The sequence below is a fragment of the Primulina eburnea genome, chromosome 2 (assembly GCF_022965805.1).
Source record: "Primulina eburnea isolate SZY01 chromosome 2, ASM2296580v1, whole genome shotgun sequence".
Classification (NCBI taxonomy): Eukaryota; Viridiplantae; Streptophyta; class Magnoliopsida; order Lamiales; family Gesneriaceae; genus Primulina; species Primulina eburnea.
Genome location: NC_133102.1, coordinates 8,785,136 through 8,805,308, shown reverse-complemented (window position 1 = coordinate 8,805,308; position 20,173 = coordinate 8,785,136). Strand labels below are relative to the sequence as shown.

General features: G+C 35.7%; 1 protein-coding gene and 1 non-coding gene across 3 annotated transcripts; both read left to right on the top strand.

The window, feature by feature from the left end:
* Nucleotides 1–5,963: 5,963 nt before the first annotated feature.
* On the top strand, nt 5,964–6,069 carry LOC140824873 (small nucleolar RNA R71). Its single transcript, XR_012116491.1, has one exon. It is a non-coding gene; the product is annotated as a small nucleolar RNA R71 (small nucleolar RNA).
* A 7,103-nt stretch (nt 6,070–13,172) lies between these two features.
* Nucleotides 13,173–14,938, top strand: LOC140822928 (NAC domain-containing protein 100-like). 2 transcript variants are annotated; one of them, XM_073183918.1, is made up of 3 exons: nt 13,181–13,699; nt 13,814–14,091; nt 14,184–14,938. In XM_073183918.1, exons 1-3 carry the CDS (start codon nt 13,513–13,515, stop codon nt 14,703–14,705), a joined length of 987 nt encoding a protein of 328 aa, XP_073040019.1. In that variant the 5' UTR covers nt 13,181–13,512; the 3' UTR covers nt 14,706–14,938. The 2 variants fall into 2 exon arrangements, with proteins under 2 accessions (XP_073040018.1, XP_073040019.1); XM_073183917.1 differs by having other exon boundaries at nt 13,173–14,091.
* Nucleotides 14,939–20,173: the final 5,235 nt, after the last annotated feature.

Genomic DNA, 20,173 nt, shown 5'->3' with positions numbered 1-20,173 from the left:
GTCGAGGTGTGATTCCCCGAGCTAGGGTGTAGTGCCCTAGGCTTTTAAGAACCAAGGTGCGGAGTCTTGGGCCAGGGAGCATGTCTCGGGACTTGTGAATGGTCGAGATGTGATTCCCCGAGCTAGGGTGTAGTGCCCTGGGCTTTTAAATAACCGGGGCTTGGTACCTCCCAAGTTTAAGATACAAGAAACAATATATAACACCTCTCTCTGGGAAAAATAGATCTTTCAATATATCTCCAATCAAAAAATTACATCGGTTAAGCATATTACATCTTTAAATTGAATACATTCCAATGCCTTTTTAGATAATTTCCTTGAGCATCTTCTAAATAAAAGGATGATGAGCTGATTTTCCGGGTGATTTTGTAAGGTCCTTCCCACCGAGCTTCTAACTTCCCAAAATCCCCAGCAGGGTTGACTTTTTTCATGACTAGATCCCCTACTTGGAAGTCTCGGTTCCGGACCTTCTTGTTATATGATTTCATTAACCGACTCCTGTATGCCTCCATTCGAATGAATGTTCGGTCTCTCTTTTCTTCTATTAAGTCCAATTCCATGGCCCAGCTTTGGTCATTGTCGTTCGGGTATGATTCTACCCGGGAAGAATTTTGCCCAATCTCAACTGGAAGGACTGCTTCAGAACCATATACCAAGTTGAAAGGAGTTTCTTGGGTAGGTGTCCGGGGAGTAGTCCTGTAAGCCCAGAGAACACTGGGTAATTCTTCCACCCAATCCTTTCCTTTGCCTTGTAGCATTGTCTTCAGTGCTTGTACAATAATTCTATTGACAAGTTTTGTTTGACGATTAACTTGAGGATATGCAACAGAGGTAAAAGATTGAGTGATCTTCATTTCCCGGCACCATGACGTAATTCCTTTGCCCTGAAATTGTCTCCCATTATCCAAGTTCAGTCTTCTAGGCACTCCAAACCGGCATACAATGTTCTTCCACAAAAATTTCAATACTTCCTGCTCAGTGATTTTTGCCAAGGGCTCAGGTTCTACACACTTAGAAAAGTAATCAACAGCTACTAACAAGAATTTCTTCTGAGCCTGGGCAATTGGGAAAGGACCCACAATATCCATGCCCCACTTATCAAAGGGGCAAGATGCCCAAATAGGCTTCATGAGAGTGGCCGGGCTGTGTTTAAAATTCGAATGATGCTGACAGCCCTCACAAGCTTGGACCACCCGAGCATAATCTTGACTAAGAGTCGGCCACCAGAAACCAGCAAGCATTGTTTTCCTGGACAAAGATATTCCTCCGAGGTGCTCAGCACAACACCCTTCATGAATCTCTCGGAGGACATAATTCATCTCTTTCTCATATTATCATTTCAAAAGAGGTCCCTGGAATGATCTCCTGTACAAAATATTATTTAAGAGAACAAACCTGGAAGCTTGTCTCTTAATCTTTTGAGCTCGGGCTTTGTCCTCGGGTAGTTCATTATTTACAATGAATTTGATGATTGGTATCATCCAGGAGTCCTCGAGTACTGGTAATATTTCTTCCTCAGTGGAAAGGATCAGCCGAGAAACATGCAAGACCTCCCGGGTGCTGTCTTCTGATAAAGAAGCAGCCATTTTTGCCAGAGCGTCTGCCTCGCCATTCTCCTCTCGAGATATTTGCTCAATACTCCAATCAGCAAAGACTTATGCTTGGGCTTTGATGAGCTATAAATACTTCGGCATCCTGTCATCCTTAGCTTCATACACGTCCTTTATCTGTTGAGTGATGAGCTGCAAGTCAGAATATAGAATAATCCAGGAAGCTCTGACTTCCCGGGCAGCTCGGAAGTCCAGCAAGAACAGCCTCATACTCTGCTTCATTATTGGTTACCCGGGAGTCAATCCTTAGTGATAGTTTAATCTTTTCTCCCGGGGGAGATATTATCAAAACCCCTACTCCACACCCAGCAAGGGTAGATGCTCCATCCACGAATACTCTTCATACTTCCTCCTCATTGGGTTGTACCATCTCGGATAAAAAATCTGACAGAGCTTGTGCTTTGATGGCAACCTGGGGTCTGTATTCAATGTCATACTCCCCCAATTCTACTGTCCACTTGATCATCTGCCCGGACACTTCTGAGTGAGTCATAATCCTTCTGAGAGGACATTTGGTAAGAACAGTTATTTGATGTGACAGGAAGTAAGGCCTTAGCTTCCGGACGGTCATGATCAGGGCCAAAGCAATCTTCTCTACTTCACTGTACCGGAGCTCGGGTCATCTTAGAACATGGCTGACATAATAGACAGGCTTTTGATCAGAGCCTTCTTCTTTTATTAGAGCTGAGCTGACATCATACTCCGTAGTAGATAGATAAACAAATACTTTCTCCCTGGGCTCCGGCTTCACCAATACAGGGAGCTCTGCAAGATGAATCTTCAAGTCCTGAAAGGCCTGTTCACATTTCTCATCACATCCGAATCGTTGGGCCTTCCTCAAGACTTGAAAGAAAGGATAACTCATGTGTGCTGACCGGGAAATAAATCGAGAAAGAGAAGCAATCTTCCTGGTCAGGTTCTGTACTTCTTCGACAGATCGAGGAGATGGCATGCACAGGACAGATTTGAATTTCTCCTGATTCACCTCGATCCCCCGATCTGTCACTATGAATCCCAAGAATTTTCCACTCTTTACGTCAAAAATACACTTGGCAGGGTTAAGTTTGATCCCGTAATGCATGAGAGTGGCAAAAATTTCTTCTAGATCAATAATAAAGCTCGCAACCTCCCGGGACTTGCCCAGAATATTGTCCACATAAACTTCCACATTTCTTGCCAGCTGCTTCTCAAAGACTTTGTTCATCAGACGCTGATAAGTAGCCCCTGCATTCTTCAACCCGAAAGGTATTACAATATAACAAAATGCACCTCCCGAGGTGATGAAGCTGGATTTATCTTGATCACTCTTGACCAAGGGGATTTGATGATACCCCTGGTATGCGTCCATGAAACTCAGCAATTCAAATCCTGAGGTGGAATCCACCGGCTGATCAATCCTGGGTAGGGGATAATGATCCTTAGGACAAGCTTTATTAAGGTCGCGGCAATCTACACACATCCACCACTTCCCGGTAGATTTAGGCACCAACACCACATTCGAGAGCCATGTAGGAAATTGAATTTCCCGAATGTGGCTAGCCTTCAGAAGCTCTTTCACTTGCTCATCAATAACTTTGTCCCTCTCAGGTCCAAAGTGTCTCTTCTTTTGCTTTACCGGGTGAGATCCCGGGAGAATGTTCAGCTGGTGCTCCAATATTATGGGAGAACCCATGTTAACTCCTGTTGAGATCAGGCAAACACATGAATATTAGCTTTTAAATAGTTAATCAAACTAACCCGGGTGGATGCACTGAGGTCCCGAGCCACCCGGATTTGCTGCCCTGGTCCGACTTCTATCATCTCCTGCTCTTCCTCTGCTACAAAATGCACTTCCCCTTTCTCCACCACTCTTCCTCCCACTTCATTCACCCTTGATTTCTTCCCTTCCCTTTTGGTTTTGTTCTGATCAGCCCGGACTGCCTCCACATAGCATTTCCGGGAAGAAGGTTGAAAGTGGTTGTCTCTTGGTCCTCAGGTGCAATGGTGATTTGATTATACCCCGAATACACATCTAGAAAACAATAAAACTCATGACCTGCTAACCTCTCAAGCATTTGATCAATAAAGGGAAGGGGAAAGTGGTCTTTTCAGGTGGCATCATTCAATTTCCTATAATCAATGCACACACGCCATCCCGTAACAGTCCTGGTGGGTATTAGTTCATTATTATCATTTGTAATCACAGTAATCCCACCCTTTTTTGGCACACACTGAAACGGACTTACCCATGCACTATCAGATATAGGATAGATAATACCTGCATCGAGAAGCTTAATTGTTTCTGCCTTTACTACCTCTTGCATCTTTGGATTCAATCTTCTCTGAGGTTGCACAAGAGGTGAGTACTTGTCTTCCATCAAGATCTTGTGCATGCAGACTGATGGATTGATCCCTTTGATATCCGCCACCTTCCACGCAAATGCACCCTTGTGCGCTTTCAGAACCTCCAACAGTTTGTCTTCCATCACATCTGTCAAAGCAGCAGAAATAATGACAGGTAAAGTGTTATTATCACCTAAGTAAACGTACTTGAGGTGTGGAGGCAACAGCTTTAGCTCAAATGTTGGTGGCTCCTCGATGCTTGACCTTTGAGGGGTCAAATCTCTTCGTTCTCCAAGATCCTCCAGTCGCATCCTCATTGGCTTTCTCCATGGATGGTTGGCATTAAAGTGTACCACTATTTCAGCTTTTTCTTCATCCAATTCCTCTTCTCCCAATTCAGTAGTGATAATGGCTTCCAAAGGGTCCCTAAGAGCATCCTGCACATAGTGAGACACAAGAGAGTCAAAGGCATCAATTCTAAAACAACTATCAGAGTGCAGTGTGTGCTTAAGTGCATTAAAAACATCAAAAGTAATCTCTTCCTCGCCCACTCTCAATCTCAACTTCCCTTCTTGCACATCAATCAGTGCCTTGCCAGTTGCAAGGAACTGTCTCCCCAAAATTAGAGGCATCTATGTATCCTCCTCCATGTCGAGAACCACGAAATCCGCAGGAAAAATTAATTTGTCCACTTTCACTAGCACATCCTCAATCACTCCGCGGGGTTACTTGACAGATCTGTCAGCCAGTTGCAAGGACATCCTCGTCGGCTTAGGCTCTCCCAACCCAAGTTTCCTAAACACAGACAATGGCATAAGATTAATACTTGTACCAAGATCACATAACGCTTTATGAAAAACAACATCACCAATCATGCAAGGAATAGATAAACTCCCTGAGTCTTTTAGTTTCGGTGGGATTTTGTTTTGCACCAAAGCGGAGCAATTTTCAGTTAAGTTCATTGTCATGTGATCCTCCAACTTCCTCTTATTAGCTAAAAATTCCTTCAAAAATTTAGCATAACTAGGCATTTGCATTAAAGCATCGGCGAAGGGAATATTGATATGCAATTTTTTAAATACCTCAAGGAACTTACCGAATTCTGCATCTAGTTTTGCTTTTTTCAATGCTGCAGGAAAAGGAGGAGGTATAACAATTTTAGGTTGTGCAGTGGTTGCTGGTGTGGAGTTAGAAGACTTACCTTTGGATGTCTCAGTCAGTTCATCCGGTATTTGAATTTTTTCTTTTCCCTTTGACTCCAAAATTTTCCCACTCTTCAACTCAATGGCCTTCACTTGCTCTTTTGGATTAGTCTCGGTATTACTTGGCAAGGTGCCCGGCTCTCTACTTGCTATCATCTTTTCCAACTGTCCAATTTGATTCTCGAGCCTTTTTATCGATGCATCTTGGTTTTGAAGTCTAGTTTCAGTGGATGAAATAAACTTAGACATCATTTGCTCCAAGTTGGACTTTTCTTCTCTAGGAGGATCGGATCTGTACATCGGTTGTTTCCCATATTGTTGTCCTTCTTGTGGTCTATTCTGACTGTTTTGACCGCCCCATGAGAAGTTGGGATGTTGCCTCCACCCAGAATTGTATGTGTTCGAATAAAGGTCATTCCTTGGACGGTTTTGGACTCCCACTTGATTCACTGGTGCCTCATTTTGCACATAGAATGGATTGTCATCTTGACAGTCCTTCGCATAGTGTTCCCCTCCACACTTTTCACAGAATATCTCTTGAAGACGCATCGTCGTGCCACCCACATTCAAGCTGTCTAGTTTCCTGTTTAAAACATCAAGTTGTGCAGTAATAGCAGAAAAATCAGTTACCTGGTGAACTCCTGTACTCTTCCGCTAATTATTTCTTTCAGATTGAGGATGATAGCTGCTAGCATCCATTTCCTCTAACAATTCATATCCTTCCTCCGCGGTTTTTCTCAACAGGTTTCCACAAGCAGCAGCATCTATCATAGTACGGTTAGGAGTAAGCAAACCATAATAAAATGTTTGAACGACTAACCCAAGTGGTAACTCGTGATGTTGGCATCTTCGTAGTAGATCCTTGAAGCGTTCCCATGCCTCATATAGATATTCCTGATCGAATTGAGCAAATGTTGTAATGTCTGCCCGCAGCTTCATGGTCTTGGAGGGAGGGAAGTATTTGATGAGAAATGCTTTCGCCATGTCCTCCCATGTAGCAATCGAACCTACAGGCAAACAATTTAACCATGCTTTAGCTTTATCACGTAAGGAGAAAGGAAATAAACGCAACCTAATAGCATCATCAGAAACTCCATTGAATTTAAAAGTATCGTAAATTTCAAGAAAATCTGCGATGTGCGTGTTTGGGTCATCTATTGCAGTTCCTCCAAATTGGACCGTGTTCTGAATCATCTGGATTATGGTTGGCTTGATTTCAAAGTGATTTGCCCGCACGATAGGCCTCACAATGCTAGGGCGTGCACCCTCCAAAGAAGGTTGGGAATACTCCAACATTGGTATGTGGCGCGGCATCTCCACATGTCTATCTTCACGATGTTCCTCCTCTTGATCATTCAACTGCCTCTCCATCAGTTCTTTTAGTCTCTGCTGATGTCTTCTCCTGCGAAAAGTTCTTTCGATTTCAGGATCAAACTCAAGCTCCACGTCAAGTGACTTTGACATGCACTAGACAAGATATCTGGAATAAAATATGGAGTGTTAGCTAAAGAAAAATAAAATAACGCTAAAGAAAATGACTAAAAATAAAATTGTAGATTAACAGTCCCCGGCAACGGCGCCAAAAACTTGATCGAACAAAACTTGCACAGTAAAATCCCCAATAAAAATATGGTTTTGTATGCTCAAAATTTATCGCAAGTGCACGATGTCAAGTAATAGTATAGTGTACGCGAGTACGAGTATCGTTCCACTGAAGACTGTATTTAACACTTGTTATTTTCAGTTATTGAACATTTAGCGACGAAAATGGATTTGATTGTTTTAACACTACTATGCTCAAATAAATGTGCAAATAAAACAATTCAATGAATAACGAATGAGAATTAATATCTAAAATGTTGAGTAAAATTCAATAAGAAATGAATTTGTTAGGAATATCGGTTCACCTACCCCTCGTTAATTAATTAATTCGTTCGATAGTGATTATATGCTTCCGACAAGATTTCCTATTCAATTGAACACACTCTCTCGAGCTATGCCAAACTAATTCAACTCAATAAAGTAATTAAATGTCTTTAATTATTTATTAAGAGTGAATCGCATTTCGATTTATGAAATCTCCTAGTTTTCGACCCTAAGGGCTATGACTATCGACGCATATCCAATTTCATATGTCTATGTAAATTGTAGATCCACGGATTATACTACTCGTTCTTATCACAAGTTATTCTCTCGAACTCACTCGCAATATAAAAACGTTGTTAAAGTTAGCTACGCTCTAACAACACAATTAAACAATAGTATAATCAAGAATAACGCAACAATCGAACATAAATCAATTCAAATCAAAGTTTGGGGTAGGCTCCCCGTAAATCCCAACAAATATTAAAGTTTAGCTACTAGAATTCATGATTGAAAATAAACAAAACAAATTTCAAATGCTAAAACTAAATAAGAAATACTAGAAGTGACGAAAAACGCGAAGAACGAAGTCCGGAAAACTTCAAATCTTCAATCCAAGCGCAAAGTGCTCTCCAAGACTTGTGGTGGATGAATAGTGATGAAGAATATGTCTGAATAATGTCCCAAAGTCATCCCATCCCCCTTCCATATCAGTCATCTCCCTCCAATAAGGCAAGGAATCGCGCATGATATTTTTCCAAAAATAGATGGCGCTCGGGCGGTAGAAAACTACCGCTCGGGCGCCACACCTTCTGTAAACTTGCTTGGGATGTGCGGCATTCGCGCTCGGTCGGTAGAAAACTACCGCTCGAGTGCCGACTCTTCTGTAATTTGGCCTTCTTAAGACATCTCTCGCGCCCGGGCGGTAGAAAATTACCGCCCGAGCGCCGACCTTTCTATCAAGTTATGCAGCTATTCATCTTTCGCGCCCGGGCGGTAGAAAATTGCCGCTCGCGCGCCGCTCATTCTGTCCATTGCCTTATATTTTGTACACTTTGCTCCATTTTTTGTTTTCCGACCATTTTCCTGCAAATTCAGCACCCAACAGTGAGACATGATAATATGCAAATGATTACTCAAAAATGAACAAAATGTAAATGAAATGCATGCATTCACAATTCAAACACAACTAAAACTAATGCAATAAAGCGCGTAAAAACCACACCTATCAATGGGGGCGAGGAGGGCGAGCTGTGGCATGAGGAAGTGCAGGCTGGAGTGGCGAGGCTAGCGAGTGAAGGAGTTGCGGGCGAGGCTAGGCGAAGGGGCTGACAGGCGAGCGCGAAGTGCTGAGGGCATGGCTGTTAGGGCAATGGGCGAGCGCGTCGGCGCGAAGGGGTTGACAGGTGAGTATGCTGGCAGTGAACAAGGGCGTCGAAGCGAAGGAGGTGACGGACGAGCACGCAAAGCAGAGGGCATGACTTTGCGAGCAGGGGACGAGTGCGGGATGCATGCAGGCGAGGGCGAGGGCGAGGGTGTGCTGTGGTGGGCGAGGCGGCGAGGGCAAGGCGTGTAGGCGGAGGCGAGTGTGGGGGGCTGCTATGCGGGGCGAGCGCTCGGGCGCCGGTGTGTGGGCGAGCGCTAGGGCTTGTGGGCGTAGGCAAGTGTGCGGGGCTGCTGCATGGGGCGAGCGCTCAGGCGCGGGCGTACAGGAGAGGGTGGTGAGGGTCAAGCAGGTGATGGATGGGGCGAGGGCTGGCTGGTGAGGTTCACGGGAGGGGCGAAGGGGCGTGGGTGCAGGGGAGCCCAACGCAGATCTGGACCTTCCAAAATGGGAATATGATTCAACTTTTTTTCCAAATTTTTGGAGACTAGTGAGCAATATGGGAAGAATGCGTAACTCGCATATTGTAAACCAAGGGCAACGCAATTAATCAAATTTCGAATATGAGATTCAGTTCGACTTGAGATGGCCCATCAAGATCAGTCCCAAACAAGACATTGGACCCTCGGCCCATTCCTGACCTCGGTAAGTGGCCCATGATGGATTTCATATACGCTCATATAAATATCAGGTTTGAAATCCAAATCATTCATTCACTTTCATTCACTATATTGACTTTTCAGCAGCACCCTTAGCTGTTCTCTCATTATATTCTCAGTCTCTGACTTGAACGTCGGAGGGCCTACGTCGGGACTAGGGATGTAATCGAGTCGAGTCGAGCCAAGCCGAGCTCTTGAATGTTTGAGCTGGGCTCGTTTATAATCGAGCCGAGCTCGAACTTTATTTAACGAATATATGCATGGCTCACGAGCTTATTCAAGCCTTTATCGAGCCTGAACAAGCTTAATAAATATGAATTATACATTTAAATTTCATTATATTAATTAAAAATAAATTATATATTTAAAGAAAAATATATTATTCTTATTAAAATTTGTAAATTTATTATAATAAATAAATTTAATAGATTTTTCTATATATTTCATAAATAATATGCAAAATCAATAAATCAAATATCAAAACTATTATTTTTTCATCTAAAAGATTACTCATGAACTTACCAACGAACATGTTCACGAGCTAACGAGCATAATACTGTAAAGCTTGAGTTTGGTTTGTTTATCTTAACGAGCCTCATTAAACGAGCTTTTATCGAATCGAGCTTCGAATAGCTCACAAACAGTTTGGTTCATTTACATCCCTAGTCGGGACACCCTCCCGGACCTCTTCTAATGGTCACCTTCGTGATTTTAGGCCTAGAGTATATTCGATGTCTACATTCGGACTGTTATCACCTGCTAGAACCGAACCTTAAATTTTCAGTGATTGTCAGTACACTTAGGGAGATGGATTTTATAATTTTATTTTTAATAATGAAATAATAGAAGTGATTAGGGGTGTTCATCGGTTGGTTCGGTTCGGTTATCAGATTTTTATTTCGGTTTTTTCGGTTTTCCGTTTCAGAAATATATAATCTGATATCCGAACCATTTTTCTTCGGTTCGGTTCGGTTCGATTTTCTACCAAAACGTTCCGGTTATTTCGGTCGGTTAATTCGGTTTTGGTATAATTATTTAAATCAATAATATAAATGTATTGAAAAATATAATATGTTAATTTTCTATATATTTTCTTGTAAAATATTTAAATATAAGGTCTAAATTAATTTAACAATAAACAATCAATTAAAAATTGTTCGAAATAGTTTTTCATTCACTAAATATCATATCAAAATATACAATATAAATAAAAATATTAAAAAATTATTAATTTAATGAAATTTCGGTTTTTTCGGTTTTTCTGGTTTTGACATATATAATTTGAAACCGAACCAAATAAACTTCGGTTTTAATATTTATATCCGAATTATAAAATTCGGCTTTCGGTTCGGTTCGGTGTATGGTTTTTTCGGTTTGGATTTTCGATTTTTTCGATTTTATCTGAAATTTGAACACCCCTAGACGTGATATTAAATCCATACATTATTTATTTACACATTTGTTACACAAATTAGAATGAATTTTCAAATGAGACCATTATTGGGTGAATTTTAAATTCAACATAATTAACATGAAACACTATATAAACATACAAATGATAGATTTGAAGTTCATGGTCTTGCTCCACAAAAACAATAAAAATACATTTGAAATCCATGTAGTTGAAACTAATCAATACAAGTGCGATTTTATGCAGTTTCAATAATAATTATTGTATATTTCAAATACACTAAATATGAATATCATTCGAAACTCATCGTTCAAATCCTTCTTGTTATGCGCAATAATTATCTCTGCTAATTAAAGCAATCAAAATGTGATGCTTGAGCTTCTGTACTATTTAAAATATTTAATTACATCGTTACCACCAGTTATAATTTTTGATAAAACGATAAGTACTCACTCCTAGACTTCCTGAAATCAAATACATGTATATAAATTAAATCCATCAATGTAAACATAACATTACAATCAATGTATTTATTTATTTGTGTAACATAATGCATTGAGAAAAATAAGAATTTGTTGCTTTTTTAGGATAAAATCAGGGGAAAAAAATTTCGAACAAAAGGTGTTGAGTGCAAAATATAAGTTGCTAAAAATGTAAAATAACAGTAGTAATGGGTGAATCCGAAAAATTTCTAACAGCCTACAGAACAACATGAAAAATTAAAATTTGCTTCCTATTTTCCTTCCTAAACAAGGTTAAAATGGTCTTTTGACTTGGTCTCGCAGACAAATACCGAGGAATTTCTCGTTCCAAATTACACGTTTATATATCGTATCGTACTAATTATATATATAAATTTATATTGTTCTTATAATGTTTTAATCATATGTAATTAATTAATTTAAATCATATATTTTAAATGAAAAGAAAACTAAGTAAAACTTATATTATTATATATAACTTGATATATTATACAGTATATATATATATATACGATAAAAACGTATTTGTGATATATACATTTATATATATATATATATATATATATATATATATATATATATATATATATATATATATATATATATATATATATATATATATACGTTTTTATCGATACATTGAATTATGTCAAAGGTATTATAATTAAAAGCTAAAATTCAAATAATTCTTTAAGAAATTCAATATTCTTGAAACCTACATTAATGACTTCTATAATACAACTTGGATTGCTTTAGGTAACAACTTAAACCTTATTAAATTTGAACATTATATTTCAATTTTTTGGGCTGTTCAACATTTTTACATATTAAAAAAACCTAATTAAATTAAAATATTTTAAGTGTTTTAAACTAAAATCACACAAAAAATATTTATTAAATGATATCTAAATTCAGGTCGACCGACCCATATATCATATCTAATATTAAATAGTAATTATGCGGTATAGTTTTTATATATAAATAGATTCGATATTCTTTATTCTAATTTTTTTTCAAAATAGTATTCTATTACGAGTATATCAATATTTTAAAAAATTAAGTATGAATAGGTCTCTTGTGATTCTCACGATTCTTTATCTATGAGACAGATCAATCCTACTGATATTCACAATAAAAAGTACTACTCTTAGCATAAAAAGTAATATTTTTTCATGGATGACCCAAATAAAATATATGTTTCACAAAATACGACCCGTGAGACCGTCTCACACAAGTTTTTGTCATTAAGTATCTCCTAAATATGCGACGACATATTAAAACTAATTAAGTTGGTCATACTTCAAAATGTTGATTAAATCATGATAAATTCTCTAAATTTATCGTAGTTATTATTATTATTATTACCATTATTATTAATATACCTATGCTAACATACATATAACTAGGATTTGTGATCATTCCATTTTAATGAATGAACTAGGTGGATGGGAAATAAATTTGGTGACCATTATTGCACCAATTAAATTAATTTAGCTCATTTTGTTTAAGTAAAAATAAAATAAAAAGATTTTCGTCCTCTAAACAACCATAGTCTAAGGAGGTTAATTTTTGTGAGCATAGCAAAATTATATTTTTTAATTACGTTTCTATATTTTTTGAGCTTTTCAGATTATGGATGATACGGTCATTTTCTTGATAATACCATGACACCATCATTTGGTTATTTACTTTACCCCGCTTGAGTATATGTTCGATACACAGAAAAATGAATCTTTTATTTGAGTCATCTATAAAAAAAACATCATTTTTATGTAATAAGTATTACTTATTGTTTTAGATATGGGGCGGTGTTGACTTATTTTACGGAGAAAGATGCGTGAGACTGTCTTGTGTACATATTAATCGATAAGGCAAAAACTTGTCTGATACGATCTCACGGTCGTATTTTGTGAGACGGAACTCTTATTTGGGTCATCCATAAAAAATATTACTTTTTATGCTAAAAGTATTATTTTTTATTGTGAATATCGGTAGGGTTGACTCGTCTCACAGATAAAGATTCGTGACACCGTCTCACAAGAGACATACTCAGTCGACAAAATAGAATATATTTACATCATCAATCGGCATAAAATGATTACCAATGACCTAAAGTATTTTCACACCTTGAGTATCAAAAACAAGAATTGAATGTGAACTCACATTTATTGAGTAATAATGTTCATTTTTTCAAATGGGTTGCATTTAGTCAAATTTAAAGTAACGATGAACTTAAACTAGGAGAGGGTTAAATAAGGCTGGAAATAACATCCCAGTTGCTTAAAATTCACGTATCTCTTGTAATATTTATTAGCCCCTCCTCTCTTCCTCGTGCTCTTATTTATTTTTTTCTTTTTTTCTTGAATTCTTGCTTTGGACCTTAGTTTCAATGGCTTCTTTCTCAAATTTTCTGTGTTTTTCCCATTTCTTGATCACTTTATCATAACTACTTCTTTTTTAAAGTCCTTTCTTGATCTGGGAATCCATCCCTTCGAAAGAAAAGTTGATTCTTGCCATTTACGAAGTGGAAAACTTCTATAAAAATCGTTTCTTTTGTCAAGAGACATTGATTTGAATCCATGGAAAACGATTATCGATTTGTCAAGAGGGATGATCAGATGGAACTGCCTCCGGGATTTCGATTCCATCCGACGGATGAAGAGTTGATCACTCACTATTTGTCCAAGAAAGTTATCGACGGCAGTTTCTCATGTATAGCTATTGGTGATGTTGACATGAACAAAATTGAGCCATGGGAATTGCCATGTAACGAAGCTCGAAGGATTTTCCATTTCTTTATAAATTTCCGCGCTGATATTTTTCGTTTCATGTCTTTTAAGTATACTGATTATGTGACTTTTCTTATGTTTTCTCGTGAAGGGAGAGCAAAACTGGGTGAGAAGGAATGGTACTTTTTCTGCGTGAGGGACAAGAAGTACCCAACTGGATTGAGAACGAACCGGGCTACGGTTGCCGGTTACTGGAAAGCTACCGGAAAAGATAAGGAGATTTTCAGGGGGAAGACGCTAGTGGGGATGAAAAAGACTTTGGTTTTCTACAAGGGAAGAGCCCCTAGAGGAGAAAAATCCAATTGGGTTACTCATGAGTATAGATTGGAGGGAAAACTATCCTTTGATAACTTTCCAAAATCTGCTAAGGTAAAAGAATCGTGCCTCCCCTGTTTTCCTCTTCATTTTTGCATTACTTTTTGATTGGATCGTTAAAGGTTTGTGCTCGTATCGTTTTACAGAACGACTGGGTGATTAGCCGTGTTTTCCACAAGACTTCTGGTGGGAAAAAGGTCCATATATCAGGCCTAATGAGAATGAATCCGAAAGGGGACGATTCGCCTCCTTCCACTCTGCCACCATTGACGGATCCTTCGCCGTTCCACGATAACATAAAGCTCGTCGAATCGGAATCGAACCACGTGCACTGCTTCTCCAATCCAATTGTCTCCCAGAAAGGCCAAGAAAGTTTCGCAAATCCTTTCAACAATCCCGTGGATTCTTTCTCTTGGGGACAACTCCATACCATTCAAGGGGGAATGGGGTTCCAAATCCCTGGATCGATCCCGTTTCAGGATCCATCGATTTTAAGGAGCTTGCTTGGGAATTATAGGCAGAATGTTGGCAAAGAAATGCCGAGTTTACCCCAAGAAAACTCTCTGGTCCCGTCGAACCTCGAACTGGGGAAGAAATCATTCGGAGATCAAGAAGCTCCGTCTGCTCCAGTTGGAGCACAGGATATCGATTGCATTTGGAGCTACTGAAGAAAATCTGATGAAGAAATGGAGGAATAAGGTGTGTGTGTAATAATAGGGAGTTAGGAAGAAGGGATTAGATCATATTAGAGTTACATATGTTGTCTGCATACAATTGAATGAACTAAGATTTATGTGTGACATTGTAATATCTGTTCTGGTTTTATCTCAATGGTTTGTTATGTTATGTTTTGGTTCTTGTTTTAAGAGAAAAACAAATAAGAAGAATGTTTTGTACGTTATGATATCTCAATTTCTATTATACTAAATTAAAATCTTTTTTATTTAAAAATTATTATGGTATGAGTCAAATATATATATATATATATATATATATATATATATATATATATATATATATATATATATATATATATATATATAACTCGAGCCAACCCGAAAACTGTCAACCCGATTAACTCGATTTTGAATTTTTTAAAATTTTTTAAAAATAAATTAAAAAATAATATTTTAATTTAAACACATAATAATAAAATTTTCGTCATATATATGATTTAAATTTGAAAGTTTAATTATAGAAAAATAAAGTATATTTACTAAATCAAATAAACAATTGTTTAAAAAATAAAAAAAATTTCAAAATAAATATTAAATAATGAAAATTTATGATATAAATATACAATAAATATTTTTTCAGACATATAATATATAAAAATGTAGACAATATTTATTAATTATATTTTTTTAAAAAAATTAAAATTTTTGGGTCAACTCGGGTCAACCCGACCAATCCGATCATTTTTTTCGGGTCAGCTATCGGGTCCAATCTGTTCTGACTCAAACCTGAAAACCCCAAATTCAAACTTGATTTTTTTAAAATTTGTGGATCGTGTCTAATTTCGATAATTCTCTCAAAACATTTGAAATGATGAAATGTCAGTATTCTTTGTGCCAACATTGTGTATGCCTCGGTTTTCTCTAAAATAATAATAAAAATGCTATCCAATTATTGATATTTTCGCACAAATTTATCATTATCCATCTAATGATCTAAAGCCAGACTCACTATGAGATGGGATACTGAAAATACATTTTTGTTCTGTAATTAACATATTTTTTTGTTTGGTAAAGTTGTCGGTCAAGTCACAATTTTAGTTAAACATTTGTATTTTTTTCCCATTTAGTTTCTTTTCAATGAAGTGGTGATGTGACTCTAACGCGACAATGTACATTGTTGACGTGTCTAATATCACATCATCATGCAGTATTTTGACTTTGGTCAATTTTATACAACAATTTAAATATTTAAAGATATGAATTCCATTCTATGATTGTTTATTAGAGTGTAAATAAATCAGATTTCAGTCAATTTTATAAATTTTTCTGATTCATATTTAGGAACATAATTTTTCCATTTCTACCCATTCATTTAGCTAATGGAGTACTTGATTTGGTTCACGAGCAAATACAAACAAGATCATCGAATTTTAAGCAGGTTTGTCACGTCTCACGCTCATACCTGCACAAACACGAGTATAACATGTCCTTAGAACAAGTCTCTATATCTTTACGAAATTGATTAAACTCAGTTACTATAAGAGTCCATTGTATCTCATTATAATTCATTCAAATATATTTTCCTAAGATAAGATGGTCATCACAATGTTTGAGCAGTTATTTAATGGTGAAAGAACTTATATATATGTGAAAAAATAATTTTATTTTAATATTTTGTACTTATATTCTTTAATCAATTCTTCATGAATCTCTGTCACAACTCCAAATACCATGTTTTAAACAAATTTACTGTCTCATGGAACCCTAAATAACGTACTTATAGACCAATTTAACGTAGCCATACACCAATCATCAATAATTATCGTCCTTCATCGACTACGAATATACGAGGTTTACCTGATTTTAATAAATTTTTATTTCCTGGCATTTAAATAGGAAACAAAAAACTAAATTTTTTCAGTGTATTATACATGCAAAAAAAAAAAATATTGATTTGCATTAAATTCGAATAATTACCAATTATATCAACAAAGACTCCTTTTAAATTCAAAATTATCATTTTAAGTAAAATTTAATCATGCACGTCAGAATAAGCACTAATAATATGCACGCTTTGCGACCCAATCCATTTATTATATTTGGATTACCATTCCAACTTCTGGATAAGCGACACATATTTTTGCGATAATATAATATATACTTGTAATTATTTAATTTTGTATTTCAAATTAATTAAATAAGAAATAATCCGAGATAGTAAAAAAATGAAGAGTAGGTCTTCTATGAGATGGTATCACGGATCTTTACGACGAGTTAACCCGAACTATACTTACATTGAAAAATAATATTTTTCCATGATCGGATTAAAAATAATTCAAGACACGTGATACTAAACTTTATCGTAATATTTGGATTTTAAATATTGGTTTAACCGATAAAATATGTGTTTATTTATTTTTTAGGGGAGATATCATTTCATTGTAAGTGTAAAATTATATAAGCTTTCGTTTGTTCGATGTTTTATTAGTTTCTTTTTTTATATTGATGATATTCGTGAAGATCGTAGGGAACAAGATGTTTAAAATAGGGAAAATAGCAAAAATCGAGCGGGTTGACGTAATTTTTCCAATTTTTTAATTCGTATAACAACTTAAAGCACTATGATTTAATTGTTATCATAGCATGATAACAATTATTGTACGACGACATTCACCATGTGAATAATAATCGACGTCATGTCATTATAATATTTAGCGCTACAAATGATGCTCCATAAATAAAACTATAAAGAAACAAACTTATTGCATTAAAATTGAAATTATATTAATTTGAGGATAAAAAGTTAAATTAAGCCAAAATACAAAACTAAACTTTCAGTTTTTTCATTAAAATATTCTATATGAGCATTTTTTTTCCCAGAAAATTGGAAAAAAAAAAAAAAAAAAACTATTCGGCAACAAATTTGTTTCTTTGATTTTTTTTAAATTTGAAAAATAAAAATTGGAAATAAATACAGTGCTTTTTAGGTACCATTGCTCTTTCGTTTATTTATTCCCAAATACTTACAAAACAATGTAAGTACTGTTGATACAACGAGACTCAAATTTTGGGAAATGTAGGTTTACATAAAAATGGACAAAGGAGATTTGTTGGATCTCGGATTAATACATATATCTCCAAAAATTTTAATTTTAAATAAATATTATATACAATATATTCTTCTTCTTTTTTCATTTCATTAAGAAGATTTTTCTCTTTTTTGTGAAGAAGTTCAATGACGAAGACTCGGCTATAATTTTAAATTCTGAAATCTTTAAGTTTTTTAAATTGAATCACACTGACTAATATCAAATTAATCAAATATTAATATATAAATAAATTTATAAAGTCGGCATATGTGACTCTGCCATTGGGTACGCTACTAATTATCGGTTGGCGTCAATATTCTTTAATATGAACGACGAATCTAAAGCGTTACGTATGTCTGGTGGAGTGGTGTAGTACCACATTAATCCCATAATCCTTACTATACATGCACCATATTATTACGCATAATAATGTCGTGTTATCTTACATACGTTTGATGGAAGTGTTATGTACCCGACGTTAGTAGAGAGGAAAAAATATAAAAATTTTCGGTTAAGAAACCCTCATTTTGGATTAAATAATAGATTGAAAATAGATATATGATTGGAATATTTAGATTTTAAATATAATTCCTTTTTAATTTTTTTTTTAAAAAAATCTGAAAACATTAAATAATCTCTTAAAATTATTGGGTTTTTTTTTTTTAAAAAAAGTTATTTATTGGGTTTGCCTGTGGTTTCTTTTGGTTTTGTCAGTCTTATCCTAAATTTAAAGGTCCACACATAATCTGTAAGATGTCTCCATACAATGTTTGAAAATAAAAATTTTACTTAAATTTATTTTTATTATTATTATTTTAGCAATTATGTAACAATTAACATCAAAAGATTACGGAAACTCGAACTCAAGGCAGAGAATAAGATAATTGGACCGATCGACCCCGTCTCACATCAAAAACTTTTCAAGAAAGAAAGCTTTTTGATTTAAAACAATAAACTCTATATATTTTTATATAAAATAATTGGGGACTATATAGAATTTCTCATATGATTTCTAAAAAATATTTCTCAAAAAATAAAATCAAGGATAATATCATATTTTCATATATATTCTATATTATAATAACTGAGAGCATTAGAAAAACTATTCGAGGATGACACCAAAATTTCTTTCCTTTTTTACCCACCTATTCAACAACAAAAAAAAAAACCTTTATTTTTTTCTACTATAATATTATTACATTTGTGTTGAAATTAAGTTTAACAGAAAAATAGATTTTTTGTTATACACAATAATATGTATAAACACACAAATTATAATATTCATATCGAATTTTAAATGTCTGATATTCATTCTATAAATTGATTAAACAATATTTCAAATATTTAATAATATGTTCCATATACAACATATGTGCCTCGGTCACTAGTGTCTCTTTTAAGATCTCCGTGTCAATTAAAACTTCCATGTTCGTTTGGAACAGTTTGAAAAAAACCTCGTTTTAGAACTTTTTAGATATATAATCTACTAATCCATTTTTTCTTATCGAACATCAAATATCTAAAGAATTTTATATATTTATGATTTCAACCTACTAAAATTTTAGGAACATTAAAGCTTTGATTATACCCTGTTATACTAAAACTCAGATTCCGTTGTGGATCGAAATATCATTTTAAAACCCGAGATTGAATTGAAAGGCACCACCACCTTATGACAAACGAAAAAAAAGTGCTTATACTAGAGTTAATAAACGTATCAAGTTTCTAATCGAAATCGAAAAACACTTTATGTAGAGTTAGAATTCTTGCAAAGACAGTAAAACTTTTATTTTCCAGTAGTAGAAGGTATAATAGAATAAAATGTACAGAGTTTCAATCCTAATTGACTTGTGATATCCTTTTCGTCCAGATTTTCTTGATACAAAATAATAGAGAGGACCATTACGTAAATTCGAGAGTTGGAAGAGGCCAATTATGTCAATTCAAATGTGTCATGGCACACCACGGCCGTGCGCTTTTGCCCGTGAGTGACAGGGTGGTGAGGTTAGGGTTTGGTGTCTCTCCAAGGCTTTTTTTTTAAAATATTATAAATTTAAAAAATCTTTATAAAAATATTGCAAATTGAGATCGTTTATAAAACTAGTACAATCCGTATTTCACTGCACCGGATACTAAGAGCGACGGTTTTACACCCGTCGCCACTAGCGACGGTTTATTAATCCGTCACTTTTTGCGACGGTTAATAACCGTCGCTCTTAGAATCCGGTGCAGTCTAGCACGGATTCTCCGTGCCCCCTTTCCTTCTTCTTTTTTTTAAATAAGTCTGAATCCGGTGCAGTGAATTTTTTTTTTTTTAAATAAGTCTGAATCCGATGCACTGAAATGCGGATTGTGCTAGTTTTACAAACA

Bases quoted from the DNA above. Each gene is read 5' to 3' on its own strand.
- LOC140822928 (XM_073183917.1), top strand. From the start codon at position 13,513: ATGGAAAACGATTATCGATTTGTCAAGAGGGATGATCAGATGGAACTG. The intron at 14,092-14,183 runs GTAAAAGAATCG...ATCGTTTTACAG, and splicing joins ACTTTCCAAAATCTGCTAAG to AACGACTGGGTGATTAGCCG.